Source organism: Rhizophagus irregularis, chromosome 16 (genome assembly GCF_026210795.1).
Source record: "Rhizophagus irregularis chromosome 16, complete sequence".
Classification (NCBI taxonomy): Eukaryota; Fungi; Glomeromycota; class Glomeromycetes; order Glomerales; family Glomeraceae; genus Rhizophagus; species Rhizophagus irregularis.
Window position 1 is genome coordinate 548,882 of NC_089444.1, and position 15,722 is coordinate 564,603.

Sequence of the window (15,722 nt, forward strand, 5' to 3'; positions counted from 1 at the left end):
ATAAAAAATATATGAGAAAAAAAGTTGGCTCATTTTAAGGAATGTTTCTTATTACATATAATAATAAAGATTTACAGTGCAGACCAGGAGTAAAAAAGAAGGATTAAAAAAAATAATAGTAATAAGTATTAAATGTTAAAATAAATAAGGTTAATATTCTGAAAATTAAAAAGTTTTAACTTATTATATATTAATTTTTATTTATAGCTAATATTTCTTCTTGGCTAAAAGATGCTCTTTAGAAAATACCTAAATAGTGCTTCAAAGAATTTTTTTTATGGTCCAATAAGATTCTTTCTTCAACGTCTCATCAAGCGTTTGAATACAATTGAAAATGGTAAAATGATATACTATATATATTATTATTATTATAGGCATTTTACTTTTTAAACCCCAAATTGTCATTTTAACAAAAGAAGTTACTCTGAATAAGGGATGATCTCATATCACATGATATTACGATAAACAATCCCTAATCACTTTGAAAAAATTAACGAATAAGAAGCGATAAAGAAACAATTAACAATAAGTAGTTATCTCTATAAAGATTTTCTAATAATAAATCAAATTTTTCTAATAATAAAACCAAACAAATAACAAATTCAATTATGTATTTCTCTTTCTGCAACAGGGTTTCGATCAAAGCCTAATAATTAATTTTTTTTTTCTATAAGAAAGCCCCTATATAATTTATCCTTATTTGGTTTGGGCATCTTTTTTTCTTGTAAGATTAAGGGAGATTTCAATGCTAATTACCAAATTTTATTATTAAAATATCGCGCAAATATTTCTCTTATAAAAATCTCATTTATAAATACCATTTAGTTTAGTAAATTTTACTTTCAAATTTTTTTTACAACTTTAAATAAATATGTCGCAAATTATAAATATGTCTCAAATTAATGACGAACAAGAAGAAATTGTATACGAAGAATGGATGTATGATCTAACAGTGGTAGATTTTGTTATCGCAGGTTTAATACCTATTGATAAAGCAGTTTCGTAAGTTACTTATTCCTGTAATAGAAATCTGCCTCTATATAATATTTTTCTTAAATATAATCATGACGCGTAAAATACCTTTATTTAAAAAGACTTATAAAACAATGGGAACTCGAAGATAAAATTGCTGCTGCAACCAATTATCATCCGAAAATTTTTGAAATTTTAACTAATCCAAATATATCGGCAAGAAATGCTTGTGTAAATTGTAATACCACTAAATCTCCAGCATGGAGAAGAGATGATCATGGTAGATTACTCTGTAATGCTTGCGGATTATAGTAAGTAATCGTTTGTTTTACAAAATGAATATGCATCTTATTCATATTACCTTTGTACTTACTCTTTGCATTTTTCTAGTTTGAAACAACATGGAAAGAAACGACCTGTTGAACATATACAACAAGGAAATAATAAATGTAAAAGATCAAAAATTGATTCCAACATGTGACGAAATATTTAATTAACTCCCGTAGTATAAATATATTTTTTTTCTCTTGATTTTCACGTGTGTATACAAATGCTGCGCCATTATACATAACTAATGTAACGTTAAAAAACAACTATGAATATCCTAATAAATTCTAATAAATTGTTTCAATAAATTCATATGTAGTAATACAATAACGACAAGTTCCATCATCGTACAGTATTTATGTTTACGACCCTGAAATGGTTTATTATGTGTTACCATACTCGCTGATTTTTACAAACATCATGGGACCAATTGACTAATTTAAATGTAATGCTATCGTCATATACAATGTCCATTTATAACAGTTTTTGTTAATTTAAGTACGATCTTCAACTCTTTTTGACCTACATAGTGCATTATTTTCAAAAAAAAAAATATAAATTTGAATTTTTTTATTATTTTTTTTTTTGGGTTTTTTTTTAATTTCCATAATTACTTGTTTTTATTCAAGTTTCATTTACAAATTTTCAAATTTTCATTATTCAATTATGTTTTGTATAACTATTTAAAAACTATCATTGTACCATTTACTTATTATTCCAAATTTTTTTTTCTTCCTTTTTTTCGTTTAGTTCTGAAAAAAATTCCCATAAGAAAAAAAAATTTTTTTTTCTTGTAATTTTATCATTAATAAAATAATATAATTTTTTTAAAAAAAAAAAAATGGCAACAACAAGACAAATTAATCCTTCATATAAACCATTACCTGCTTTACCAATAGGTAATTCAGGTAAAAGCGATTTACAATTAGATAGTATTTCAATAGGTCATATACGTAAAATATTACAACAAAGTTTATATAATTGTTCTGTTAATCCTGATCCTTGGGAATCAATTATTTTGGGAATTATATTCGATGTTTCTGATACTGTTCCTAAAGCTATTGAAGTTTTATATCAATATGAAATGACAAAAAATGAAATTATTTCTTCACAAAAGAAAAATAATGAAAAAATTGATGATAAAAGTGATAAAAAAAAAGATAAGAAAGATGAAAAAGATAAAAAAGATGATAAAGATAAAGATGATGATATCAATGTAGTAGATAATCAAGAAAAATTAAAAAATGTTCCAAAATTTGTTATAAAATTAAAAAAAGAAGAAGGTGGGAGAATTTCAGATTCTCATTTCGTTTATAATTATTTTGATGGTGAAGATTTATTTAAACATGAAGATAATGAAGGTAATCGTTTTAATTATTTTTTATAATATTTATTACTCACTGAATGCTAATGTCATAGTTTTTTTTTTAAAAAAAAATAATAATAATTAGGATCAGAACTTACAAATGATGAAATGAAACATTGGATAGGTGGAACCATAATATTAAAAGGTTCTAAAAAATATGGCCATAGAATAGACGAAATATTAGAATTAATGGTTTATGTCGTTTGTAATTTAAGACTCGAGGTTTGTTTATTCAGGGATTACTCTGTTTTGAGAGTTGTTTCAAAAGATAATCATGATGCTGAAGACGTTCAAAATGCGCTAAGAAATTCTAGGCGTACTTCAAAATCTTCGTGGCTTGGGTGGTTGATGAAACATAAAAACGTATCAAGTATTAAGGAGCAAATGATGAAATCCTTAAATGAAAAAAATGAAAAAAATGAAAAGCATGAAAAGCATGAAAAGCATGAAAAACATGAAAAGCATGATAAACATAATAAGAATGAAAAGCACGATAAGCATGATAAACCTGATAAACTTGATAAGCCTAATTCATTGATGAGAAGATTATCGACAAAAAGAAGTTCAATTTCAAAATCATCAACAATTTCATCAACTTCAATAAATACAACAAATACGGATGATGACGATGATGTGATAAATTTGAATAATACAAACAAATTTGGAAGTACAATTCGTCAAATGGAAAAGACTATACTGTCAATATCTCCGGGTGTGAAATTTCCTCCTCCGCATCTTTTATTGCGTTTAAGAGAGGAAGAAAAAGAAATTCGTCTTCATACAAATTTGGATGGAACGTTCAAATCTTATATGGCAAAGGATGTCTTGGATTTAGCTAATGAATTCTCAAATGGAAGTGTTAATCCTACTGGAAAATACCGAACTTATGCAGCTATTTCTAAGTCAAATCAACTTTCTCTGGATTTTCGTTCAGGACTTACATATTTGATGACAAATGATAATTCATTAAATGGTATATTCAAACATCAGTCATTATCATGTTCTTATTCAAGATTTTGGTCACCGACTTCAATATCACCTTGTCATAATCATAGAATAATTACTTTAGAATACTATAACAAATACAATGATCACGTTGATAAATCACTTGGAGAAATGGTTAATTGGTTTTGTGATCAAGCTAATGAAGTTTGCCAAGATTCATCATGCGACCATCCTGGAATTGATCATATTACTACTTACACTCACAACACGGGAAGGATTAGTATAAATCTTGAAGAAGTTTCGGATTCAAAATCAAATTCCTCATCTAATGTCATTTTAATGTGGACAGAATGTAAAATTTGTTCAGCAAAAACTCAAATGATTCAAATGTCACATGCGACTTATTTTTATTCTTTTGGAAAATATCTTGAACTTCTATTTTATAACGAAGAGTTTTGCTATAAAAATTTATGTCAACATTCAGAATCACGAGAATCTGTCGTTAGATATTTCCGTAGGGATAATTTGATTGTGAAGGTTGAATATGAACATGTCGACTTATTTGAGATTCGATTACCGAAATTGCAAATAAGTCAAGAAGAAGCACAAATTTCTAATAATTTAGGTGAAGCTGAAAATATCGACAAACTTTTCACTATTGACGCTGAGGATTCGGATAGATTACTTAATGAAACGAGATTAGAAGTTACATATTTTTATGGTGTCGTTAAACAACATATTACGGCATTAGAAGAATATTTTGATTCTTTGTCTGCTCATAGGAAAGAAACTAGTACTAGTGGATGGGTTGACATTAAAGTTGATGGGAATGAAATCGAGGGTGAAGTAAAACAAGATTATAATTATCTTGAAATGTTAGGCGAAATGTTGAAAGATTTTCGTAAAGATGAATTTGAACTTTACGATATTCTTAAGAAATCAAAAGCTACGATGTTGAATGATGTACGAAAATTATTGGTTACAAGGATTAATTCTACAAAAAAACGATTATTGGATTGGCAAAAAAAGCACGTTCGTGAAGAAGATTTGGAGAAATTTTCAAATATTGATTTAGGTGAACCGGAATACGTAAAGTAAGCTTTGAAGAACAATTTTATTATTTATTGGATTTCATTAACAAAATAAAATAATTAAATTAATATTGTATTTTCCGCATATGTAGTTCAAACATATGTCATGTTTTCCCTGGATCTCCTATTATAGTTAGAGAAGATGAGCCTACTTCTATTATCGCATTGGCATTAAGGTAAATATTTTAAGTAAGTGTATTAATAAATGTATATTCATGTATATTTAGATTTAAAATATTAATTTTTGACATGTATTTCTATAAAATTTTTACAGCTCAAGGGAATATTTAAAAGAATTGTCTCTTATGCGACAAAATGTTAGGTTATCAATTACACAATCAGCTCCGGTAACCCCCACGTCTGAACCTCATCAACAACCTCAAGTTTCCAATTCATTTTCATCATTAATTTCTTCGTTAACAAGTCCTACTCTTCATGATACGATAAATAGTGGTGATGATTATATGGATCAGTATAGTCTAAGTATTCGACGAAAACTTGTAAAAGAATCACAAGGAAATGGAATAGGTGATAAAATTTCTCATGGAATTGAATCTCTTGGTGGTATGAATCCATTTAATTTGTCACTTAGCGGCAAAGATAAGAAAAAAGATCCAGAGAAAGACGGAGAAAAACCCACTTCAACTAAAAGTGCCGGAAAATTTGGCGCAATTTTTGGACAAAAGAATGAAAATCCCGAAAAACCAAAGGATGAAAATACTGAAAATGAAAAGCAAGAGGTTTTCAACGAAAAAGTACCACTTGATAAAGAAGAAAAGAAACCACAAATAATAGTTGATCCTGAAAAAGCAGCAATCGAGAAAGATCAGAAGCAGTCTTTAAACGAGAAAGTCCAGAAGCAGTCTTCAAAAAACGAGAAAGTCCAGAAGCAATCTTCAAACGAGAAAAATCAGAAGCAATCTTTGAATGAGAAAGATCAGAAGCAATCTTTGAATGAGAAAGATCAGAAGCAATCTTCAAACGAGAAAGATCATCAGAAGCAATCTTCGAACGAGAAAGAGTTACCGAAGAAAAAGGATGAAACAATAATTACTTCTCCAGCTAGTTTTGTTAAAGAGTTCTCATGGAATCGGAAATCTCCAAAGGATAGTCCACATTTAAAATATCGTAAGCATTAAAAAATTTTTTTTTTCATTAATTTGATGTCATTATATATTTATAAATCGCTTGTATTTTTTATAGAGGGCATGCATGGAAATAAAAAATTTTCATGCACGATTTATCATGCAACACAATTTGATTCACTTCGACGTCGATGTGGAATTGAAAATATTTGTATTGAATCTTTGTCCAGATGTGATTCATGGAAAGTTACGGGTGGTAAAAGTGCAAGCACTTTTTTCAAAACAAAAGGTAATTTTAATTAAAAAATTGGGTTCTTTCTCTTAAAATCTCTTAAAAGAAAAATAGATTTTAATTATTTAATTTTATTATAGATGAGCGACTTGTTGTAAAACAAATGGTATCATCCTGGAGAACTGGAGAAAAAGAAGCATTATTGAAATTTGCTCCAAAGTATTTTGACTATATGAATAAACCACCTAGTGTATGTATATAATATAATTCCGATCAATAAATATAATTGTTATTTTGAAATTATTGATTTAATTATATATGCACATATTTTTAAATAGAAACCGTCAGTTCTTGCCAAAATTTTTGGATTTTATACAATAAAGATTAAAGATACAAAGAAGAATAACGTTATCTTGAAGATGGATGTTCTTGTAATGGAACATTTATTCTTCGAGAAAACCATAACAAGAGTAAGCAATATTAATTATTTTGTTTAGTAGTAACAATATATATTTATCTTTATTTTTTTTTTTTAAAAAAAAAGAAATTTGATCTGAAGGGAATCCAAGAACGCCATACGAAAGATCAAACGCAAGATAATGCGACATTATGGGATGGAGATTGGGTTGAAGGAAGATACAAATCACTTTTATTAATACATTCACACTCCAAAAAACTTATAAGAGAAGCGATTCTTAATGATACACAATTCCTGTCAGATTCAAATATTATGGATTACTCATTATTGGTTGGAGTTGATGATGAAAAGAAAGAATTGGTAGTAGGAATCGTAGATTTTATCGGAACATATACATGGTATAAGAAAATTGAAAATAGAGGTAAAACTATTGGAAGAAACCCTAAAGAAGTCACAGTTTTACCGCCAGATCAATATAAAGATAGATTTAGGAATTCTATTGATCAATATTTTTCGGCTGTACCAGGTTAGTAAATAAATAGTAAATTTTTTTTTTAAGATATATCGCTAAAATTTTATTTATTATTATAGATAAATGGATAAAATCACCAACTACGGATGATTTATCACCTGAAGAACCAACACCTCAAACACCTCAAACACCCACATCTCCTACTTCGCCGATCAAGTCAAAATTACCTAGTGTATTGTAAATTATATAATTATTTAAAATTATTTATTAGATGAATTTTTACATTAGCATTGCAAAAGTATTATAGATGAAAAAAAAGGACTAGATCACATTGTACCTTTGTAATTATATTATTAAAATTTATAATTATTATTATATAATAAACGAAAATAATTTAGAATATAACTAAAATATGATCCTATTAATTTGATGATATATTGAAAACAATAATTTATTAAAAGAATTTGGCTGTTATCCGTTAATTAAAACGCAATAATACGCCACCTATTTGTTGATTTTTTTGGGCTTGGAAAATAATTCACATGTAAATTTATCAGCCCATTTGTATTTGTATTTTTTTTTTTTTTTTTTTTTGATATAAAAACGACGCCAATTCCTTGAAAGATTTATCAAAAAGGAATTAATAAAATTTATTAAAAATATATAAAAATATTTATACTAATTTTTATATAATATGAAATTAAAATCCAGGCTATGGTGAATGTATCCAGGCTATGGTATGAGAGATTTTCGACACCAATTCCATGAAGATTGTAAAAATGGAATTAATATATAATATGAAATTAAAATAAATAAATTTCATATTCGATAATGATTTTCAGGGCTCTATGGTATGAGAGATTTAATATAAATTATCATTCTCTTTCCTTTTTTTTTTTTTAATCAAAATTTGATTTTATTCTTAGGTAAATTCATGGATCTCCAGTTTATAAGACTGTAAATGGAAAGAAATGAAATACTGTTTACATTCTTAAAACAAGATGGATTCCTGAATTTCTTATTAATATGGTTTTCTTAAAATAAACAATAAGAAGATCAAGGCCCAAAGGGAAAAAAATAATTTTAATCTCCTAGATTTTTTTTTCTCAAAGGGGAAAAATAAATAATTATAATCATTTTTTTTCTGAGGTTAGATTATATAAGGTTTTTCCCTAATTTTAATTGATTTCATTTGTTTTCATTGTATAATTTTTATACAAAAAAATATTTTATTATGCTTTCATTATTATTATTATATTTTCTTGATGAATTCTCCTATATTCTAAAGATTAATAAAGAGATAGGGACTTCAAGAAAATATTTTTTTGAAAGTATATTTTATATAGTTTAAATATTGTAATTTTAGATATTTTAGTCAGATAGTTTAGATATTATAGATATCAAGATATTATAATTTTAGATATTATAGTTTATTAGAAAGAAGTTCAGCTAACTTAAGCGACTGTTATCTTGGAATGGCTTGTATTGTGGCTTCCATGAAAAAATTACCAAGAACCTTCAATCAGGAATTCAAAAATCATTGTATTTCAATGATTAATAAAAGACTTGAAGAGTTTGATGATGACAATTATATTATTTACTAGCATTTTTTTTATTTAGATATTATAGTTTTAGATATTATAGTTTTAGATATAGATATTATAGTTTTAGATATTATAGTTTTAGATATTATAGTTTTAGATATTATAGTTTAGATATTATAATTTTAGATATTATAGTTTCAGTTTTAGATATAGTTTTAGATATTATAATTTTAGATATTATAGTTTAGATATTATTGGAACTATCAACTATTAAACCATTAATAAAAAAACTTGAAGCATCCTTATTCTTTTTTTTTTACAAGAACTTTTGGCGAAACAAATATGTTTGATAACTGAGATTATTGAAATCAACCAAAAAAAGAATAATAAACCGTGAATCACGCGAAATAAATATAGCTATGTAAAAAAAAATATCATGATGAGATATTATCATTTATCATTGATATCTCGCTTTCATAAAATCTTTAAAATTGTCCATAATTCGTGGCACTGCTAATCAAATAGATCGAGGCGTCATGAAACTTTACGTCCACCAAGAGATTTTTTATTATCGCTTTATTATAATGCTTAGCTTTTCGTATTTTGATATTTGACGGATTTTTTCTTTATTGGGTATTCCTTCGTAAAATTGTCCGCAATTCGTGGCACTGCTAAATCAAGCGCCATGAAGCTTTGCGTCCACCAAGAGATTTTTTATTATCGCTTTATTATTATAATGCTTAGCTTTTCATATTTTGATATTTGACGGATTTTTTCTTTATTGGGTATTCCTTCGTAAAATTGTCCGCAATTCGTGGCACTGCTAATCAAGCGTCATGAAGCTTTGCGTCCATCAAGAGATTGATACTTAGTTTTTCAGATTTTGGTATTTGATGGAATTCTTTCTTTATTGGGTATTCCTTCTTGATTATCTTGCTTAGAATCTCTCTTTTTTTAATTTTGATGGGAAGCATGGCCACATTTGCTTAGCAATCACAATTTTTATGTTCAATTGTATTTTTATGATGGAATTGTCTTATATGTCATGTGATTTGTTTTAAGTGATCGTTAAATTGAACGTTAGATTGCCTGTATTTGCATGATTCCTTCAAATCACGAGTAATATTCATTTATATTATTAAATTTTCTGTAATAAATTATTGCGTATTATCGGTTTTTTTTATTAATATATCGATAATATTATTTTTAAATAATCCATATTATTTCATTATTTAATTCAATTTAAAAATAATTTCATTTTTAAAATTTAACGCGATAACGCGATCATTTTTATGGTCTTTATTATTATTTATCTTTAATATATCGAAATCACCTATCATAAGAGAAAATAAAAGATACATAAAATTTACAAAATGTTTAATCAACTCTATTTTTCAACAAAAAAAAAAGAATCTATAGCTAAAAAAAAGATAGTAATAGCAACAATTTTTTTTTTTAAAAGCGTCCATCCCTATTCCCCTACATATCCTTACACCCTACATATTCCTACACCCTACATATTGCCTACTCCCATTCAATATGAACATGAAGTCCATAATCATCAAATCTTATAATCTTTTTCCTTTTCTCTATCGACCATTCCCTAATAAATTCCTTAAATTCTTTAAAATTATAAGATGTTAAAGGATTTACTAATCTAATTTGTTTCATCATTGAACAATTCTTCATGATCATAGATAAAAGTGGTATCTCTTCTTTTCTCGTAATTTGAACACATAAATCTATTAAATTTTTAAAATTATCCGCCGTAGCACTCAACAATTTATAATTTTCTACATTCACGAACCCTACCAAATGAAGTTTCTGTAATTTTGATGAGATATTTTTATTATTAATAATTCTAACGAAAGGATTTGTTATATAAGGTTTTCCAGTTTCAATAACAGTATTAATATAACTCAAACATTTTAATTTTGGAAATTCTGCCAAAGCCAATAATTCAAAATTTTTGTAAGGAATTTTTAAATCTTTAATTTGTAAAATTTCAAGATTATTGCAATTCATTAAAGTTTTGAATGCTATATCATTATCTATATAACCATTTTCAAATAAAATTTTCTTGTAAGAACTGGCATTTTTTTCCAATGATAAAACTAAATCCGTAATATTTGATTCAGTATTTTGATCAGATTCAGAATTTGAACTCCCTTGAATATGTAAATGTTCCAAATTATTTTGATTTTGAATTAAAGATATCAAAGTATCTTTAATAAAATTATAAGAATCATCTTGTACCTTAATCCCTTGAAGATTTGTGCATGTGGCTATTAAAGTTTTTAAAATATTCGATTTATCTATTAAAATATCACATACAAAATATCTAAGATTTTTAAGGCATCTCTTTGTCGCATCCATTGAGAGAAAGGTTGTAAGAGTATTTTCGAGTTTAAACTTTGTTATATCCCATTTATTCCCAAAAGTATCATCATTATCGAAAAACATGTTCACATTCCTATCTTTCAGATTGATTATAAATCGTTTAATATTTGCTCCTTTAAACGTTATAACTCTTAAGATTATAAACAAGAAAGTCATAACTTGATCAATTTTCGAAACTGTAGTGAAATAAAATTGAAATAAAAAATTTATTAAATATTATTTAAAAAACATTATAAAAATAAATATATATATATATATTGCTTGCCTTTTTTATATCCTGGTATACGATAAAGACTATTCTTATTTTTTTGCGTAAATATCGTGATAGCTCTAATTATACGATCCAAATCAATTCCAGTAATAAAACTTGGATAATTAAACGAGTAATTAAAAGGTTTCGAATTTTCTTTTTGAAATTTTTTATAATAATCTTTTATCAATTTATCTTTAATATTTAAATCTTTATCAAGTATGATAAAATTAATTAAAATTGGACAGATTTTTATCTGTTTTGAAATTTCAATACTATTCCTAAAAGGTTTTCTCCATAAACGTATAACGCCATTTTGACACCATTTACGATTAACGAGAATAATTGAATATAACGTTTTTACTCGATCTATATAACTAAAAATTTCTTGTAAACATTCGTTAGGTAATTTTGAAATAGACATTATTAAAGGAAAAAAAAAAGGAGGAAAGAGTTGAACGGAAATTTAATCACGTAAAAAAAACAATCATTTTATGCTTATTAGGGAAAATGAGGTTAATTGCTCATTACGGAAGTCGATAATCATGATATGTACGACGCTCACGCATTTAACGCGTTATGATAACATTTTCAGTTAGTAACATATAACTGAATTACTTATAATGTAATTCAACCAAGAAAATTAGAGAGAAAAAAATTGGTGGGTAAAAAAAATTTCTTTTGTCGCATGATTTTATTTCATAATAAAAAGATGATCTTTTATTCTAAAAAAATAAAACAAAATCGGCATTTTTGTTGCGATTTTATGGATTTGATCTCCATTTGATCTAACCGCAAAGTAACTAGGTTCATTTTTTTTTTATCATAAGTGTAAATAAATTACGTAAATAATGTCTATAGAGCACCTAATTATTAAAATTTATTTGCTTCACGTTTCTTATCACTAAACTGCGCATCATTTCATAAAATTTTGATTCGAACTTGAAAGTCCGCTAACAAGTTTTACCAGCAGCACACATTGAATTACGTTTGTTATGCAATCATTAAATTTATATATAATTTTAAAGTATCATCGTATACGCTTTTAAAAATAGATATTAGAACCGAACATTCAATGTTGAATTCTTCACCGTTTTATTTAATTGAACTGTTACATTATGACAATCATGACAAAAAAGAAAATTTAGTTAAATAATAGATATACTTAAATAATATTAATTAATTGTTAAGTCCTATAAAAATTTTGCAGAATTATTGCTCATGTTTGATCATGAATATTATGAATGATTTTTAATAAAATTATATCTAGTTCTTTGAATGAGTTAAAAGAAAAAAAAATCATGGAACACGAAATTCTCAACACCAATGCTGGCCAATTTTCTTAAGGCAATATAATAATTGATCAATAATTTAGGCAGTCGTCCGCTCAATCGAGTGCATTTGATGAATCATTTCTTATTTATAAATTTAATTAAATGAGATGATTTCATTTATTTTCTTAACTGATTTCTATAATTTTTAAACGGTTTCATTTTTAATTTACGCAACTAACTGCTATCGTCACTGGGATCAATACATATGAATCATTTCGAAAATAAGGTAATACTGATAAACCTCAATTTTGTTTATGCATCATGAAATAATTAATTCCTTATAAATGGAAAGTGTCTGTCAGGACTTGTTATTATTATATTTCCCTTGATATAATCCATGGAACGTAAATGGAATTAACGAGAAAACCCAGAACAATATATTATATTACTACCACAGATAAAGATTTATTTATTTAATATGTGTTTTGTTTTTTATCGCGATACATCGCACCCTGGGCGGGCAAAATTACGTAATGCCGGGCAAAATTAAAACATGTGACATTTAACTTGGGTGTGAAAAATAGATTTTTTTTTTTACAACAAAGAATTACATATAAAAAATGAAAAGGGAGGTGTGTGACGCAGGTGACAAAAAAGGGTGCGATAAATTATAAAATCCTTTTCATAAAGCCAAATTTAAGAAATTATTTTTGAGAAAAGAGATGTACTGTACGGTCTTAATTTTAGAAGTTCGTACAGTACAGTACAGCGCTTATTATAGTACTGTACTGTACTGTATGAACTTTTGTTAAAACTTACCGTACAGTACAGTTTATAAATCTACCTATTATGAAAAGGATATTCTAATTGCCCCAAAAAGTCTTGATCGATTAATTTGCTGATTTTACATCGGTATGATACTATCTTACGGTAATTTGTCTGTCATACATACTAAATTTATAAATCGTACTATACTAATTTACTATATACTCAAGCGAAGCGAAGGACTATATATAGTCTAGAAAGGATAACACAAATGTCCTCCTATTCGTTCGCTCAGTCACATGACAATTCTACGTGTAATTGTTGTATTAAAAAATTCGATCAATACTTCCATGTGGGATGCATATTTAAATTTTTAAAAAAAAAATTTCTCAAGAATTAAAATATTTGCCCGTTTCTGTTGTACTTTTCACGTTCATTTGTTAGTTTTATCTCACGATTTTCTTATGTTTCTCTTGCTCGTTTCTGTCATTTCATTCACGATCGCTTACAAGACGCATTTCACGATTTCCAATATTTTCTGTCTTTTATTATTTCCCAGTTGGCATTTAGGATAATCTGATTCATGGTTAATATTAAATTTGATGAATGTATTAATTATAAATCAAATAGAACTTTTTTCTAATTAAATTCAGAATTTTAAGAGATAATAGTCTAGTTTCGAATAATAATAATTTTACATTTGTGGGATCAATATTTAGCACATAACTACATTTTAAAAAGTTTAAACATTTAGTCATTTTGTGTAATATTTTTTGTTCTGGTGATTGGATTACATGATTCTTGTTCATTAGATTCGTCTCGTTGAGACCGAGGTAAATTCATAATGATCTAACTGATATTAACTGATATTAACTGAATTACAATATTTTAACCTTCTAAACTTCTTGTTATGCAATTTGTAAAATTTATGCAATAAATAGTTTCATATTCAAAAAATCCTGAAATAATATGAAGCAGCTAACATGCGATGATCTGCAAAATTTTGGTAAATAAAAATGGACAATTTCTGTTAGATATTAGATCACATGACTTTATTAAGTGTGACGTAAGATTTTTGCTAGCCTATCATAGCTAGTTTTTCTTTAATTTATTTTGTATAAATTGTTACAATTTTTAATAAAGTTGAAAACTGATCTAAGCAAAAAAGATGTTAACTTTATCATTAAGTGCGCCAAACTATCATAGATTAGCTTGCGTAGCTTGGAGAGCTAGTTTTCTTCTTTTCTTTACTAGTTTCAGGAATGACTGGCCTAAACCGAAACCTGATATTACAATCCCCGGCGAAAAGAATGGCGGTGCGAATGATCATTATCCCGACATGACATTTTCCCGAATTCAATTTATGAAAATGTAACTTTGGTTGGGTATATATAGTATTTAACAATAATTACATTGTTGACCGTGAAAATCGTCTTTTAACCATTTTCATCAGTCGTGATGATTAGATTATTCCTTTCTAGATTATTTAAGAGGTATTGCACATACTATTTCTCTTTAATTTTTTTCAATTTGTAAGTTTTTACTTATAATACTTTATTAAATTTATAGTAAATATGGTTCCTTTCGCCTGTTTAATTTGTTTAATTTGGGTGTTTTAATTAAGAAAGCATTTGAGGATATTTTAATGTTATTTACAACAGACAAAGAATAATAAATTTTTTAAAATAGCTGCTTTATTAATTGAATTTTAATTTTATTAAAGGTATTGTGTTTTTTAAAAAACAATTGTCTCAATTAAGATAAATTATATGATAAATGTAATAATTTGTAAAATAATAAATTCATTGTTCATTTAATAAAAAATTAAGAAAATATTATGCAAAATGTAAATTAAATAAATAATAAACATAAAATTTAATTTTTCTATTAATTTATTTATTAGTATATCAAAAAATTCATTTTTATTTATTTTTTTTTTTAAATCATGTATTTTTGTGAATCATTTTCGTAATTTGATTTCGGGATTTTGTCCTGTCGGGAAATCGTGAAAATGAATGTCAGGAAATCGTTCCATAACCCAAGCTACTTATATCTCGATTGCTTAATTCTTTTGCAAACAAAATTTCACAATATGATGATAATACTTATTGAATTTTTACATATTTATTTTATGATAAATATTAATACATTTATTTACTATATTTGATATATATAATATACATACTTAGCCTTTGTTCAAACTGATTAAACCTCTCCCCTATAAAAAATTTTTATCCGAAAAATTCCGTGAAAATGATACATTCACGGATATCCACGTTAGCGAGATGAAAATTTCCATGATTTAAGGCTATTAATTCCATGAAAATGATACATTCACGGAAAAAACATGGAAAGATAAAACACGGATCAGATTTTTTACAGGGCTCAAATTAGATAGTTCATTTAACATGATGTTAAAAGAAAATTGTGAGGGAATGTTAAAGAATTATTGAATTTGTATAAAGTACATGTATAACTTTTCTTTTAAATAAACCAGTCTGTAATTGAACAAATATTTTTTAATAAAATCCATTATTTTCACTTATATTAAAATAATGGCCTGCCAAAATATTTCATAAAA

At 26.3% G+C, this 15,722-nt stretch overlaps 3 protein-coding genes across 3 annotated transcripts; 2 read left to right on the forward strand and 1 right to left on the reverse strand.

Annotated features, from left to right (window-relative positions):
- The first annotated feature begins 828 nt into the window (after nucleotides 1-828).
- On the forward strand, nucleotides 829-2,128 carry OCT59_007916 (uncharacterized protein). The gene is made up of 4 exons (XM_025327339.2): nucleotides 829-1,002; nucleotides 1,095-1,283; nucleotides 1,363-1,510; nucleotides 1,619-2,128. The coding sequence occupies exons 1-3, from the start codon at nucleotides 872-874 to the stop codon at nucleotides 1,451-1,453; spliced, it is 411 nt and encodes a 136-aa protein (XP_025171807.2). The 5' UTR covers nucleotides 829-871; the 3' UTR covers nucleotides 1,454-1,510; nucleotides 1,619-2,128.
- On the forward strand, nucleotides 1,887-7,149 carry OCT59_007917 (uncharacterized protein; the record flags this gene model as incomplete). The annotated part of the gene is made up of 9 exons (XM_066142114.1): nucleotides 1,887-2,660; nucleotides 2,751-4,704; nucleotides 4,794-4,877; nucleotides 4,976-5,829; nucleotides 5,905-6,075; nucleotides 6,159-6,268; nucleotides 6,357-6,488; nucleotides 6,563-6,962; nucleotides 7,028-7,149. Exons 1-9 carry the CDS (start codon nucleotides 2,141-2,143, stop codon nucleotides 7,147-7,149), a joined length of 4,347 nt encoding a protein of 1,448 aa, XP_065999022.1. The 5' UTR covers nucleotides 1,887-2,140.
- A 2,827-nt stretch (nucleotides 7,150-9,976) lies between these two features.
- OCT59_007918 (uncharacterized protein) lies at nucleotides 9,977-11,526 on the reverse strand (the record flags this gene model as incomplete). Its single annotated transcript, XM_025332446.2, has 2 exons — nucleotides 9,977-11,028; nucleotides 11,118-11,526. 2 exons carry the CDS (start codon nucleotides 11,524-11,526, stop codon nucleotides 9,977-9,979), a joined length of 1,461 nt encoding a protein of 486 aa, XP_025171805.1.
- Between the last annotated feature and the right edge of the window lie 4,196 nt (nucleotides 11,527-15,722).

What these genes read in the sequence shown, in the direction of transcription:
- OCT59_007916 (XM_025327339.2), top strand. Translation starts at nt 872, where the DNA reads ATGTCGCAAATTATAAATATGTCTCAAATTAATGACGAACAAGAAGAA. An exon ending in CCTATTGATAAAGCAGTTTC is followed by an intron (nt 1,003 to 1,094) that starts GTAAGTTACTTA and finishes TTATTTAAAAAG; the next exon opens with ACTTATAAAACAATGGGAAC. An exon ending in TGTAATGCTTGCGGATTATA is followed by an intron (nt 1,284 to 1,362) that starts GTAAGTAATCGT and finishes GCATTTTTCTAG; the next exon opens with TTTGAAACAACATGGAAAGA.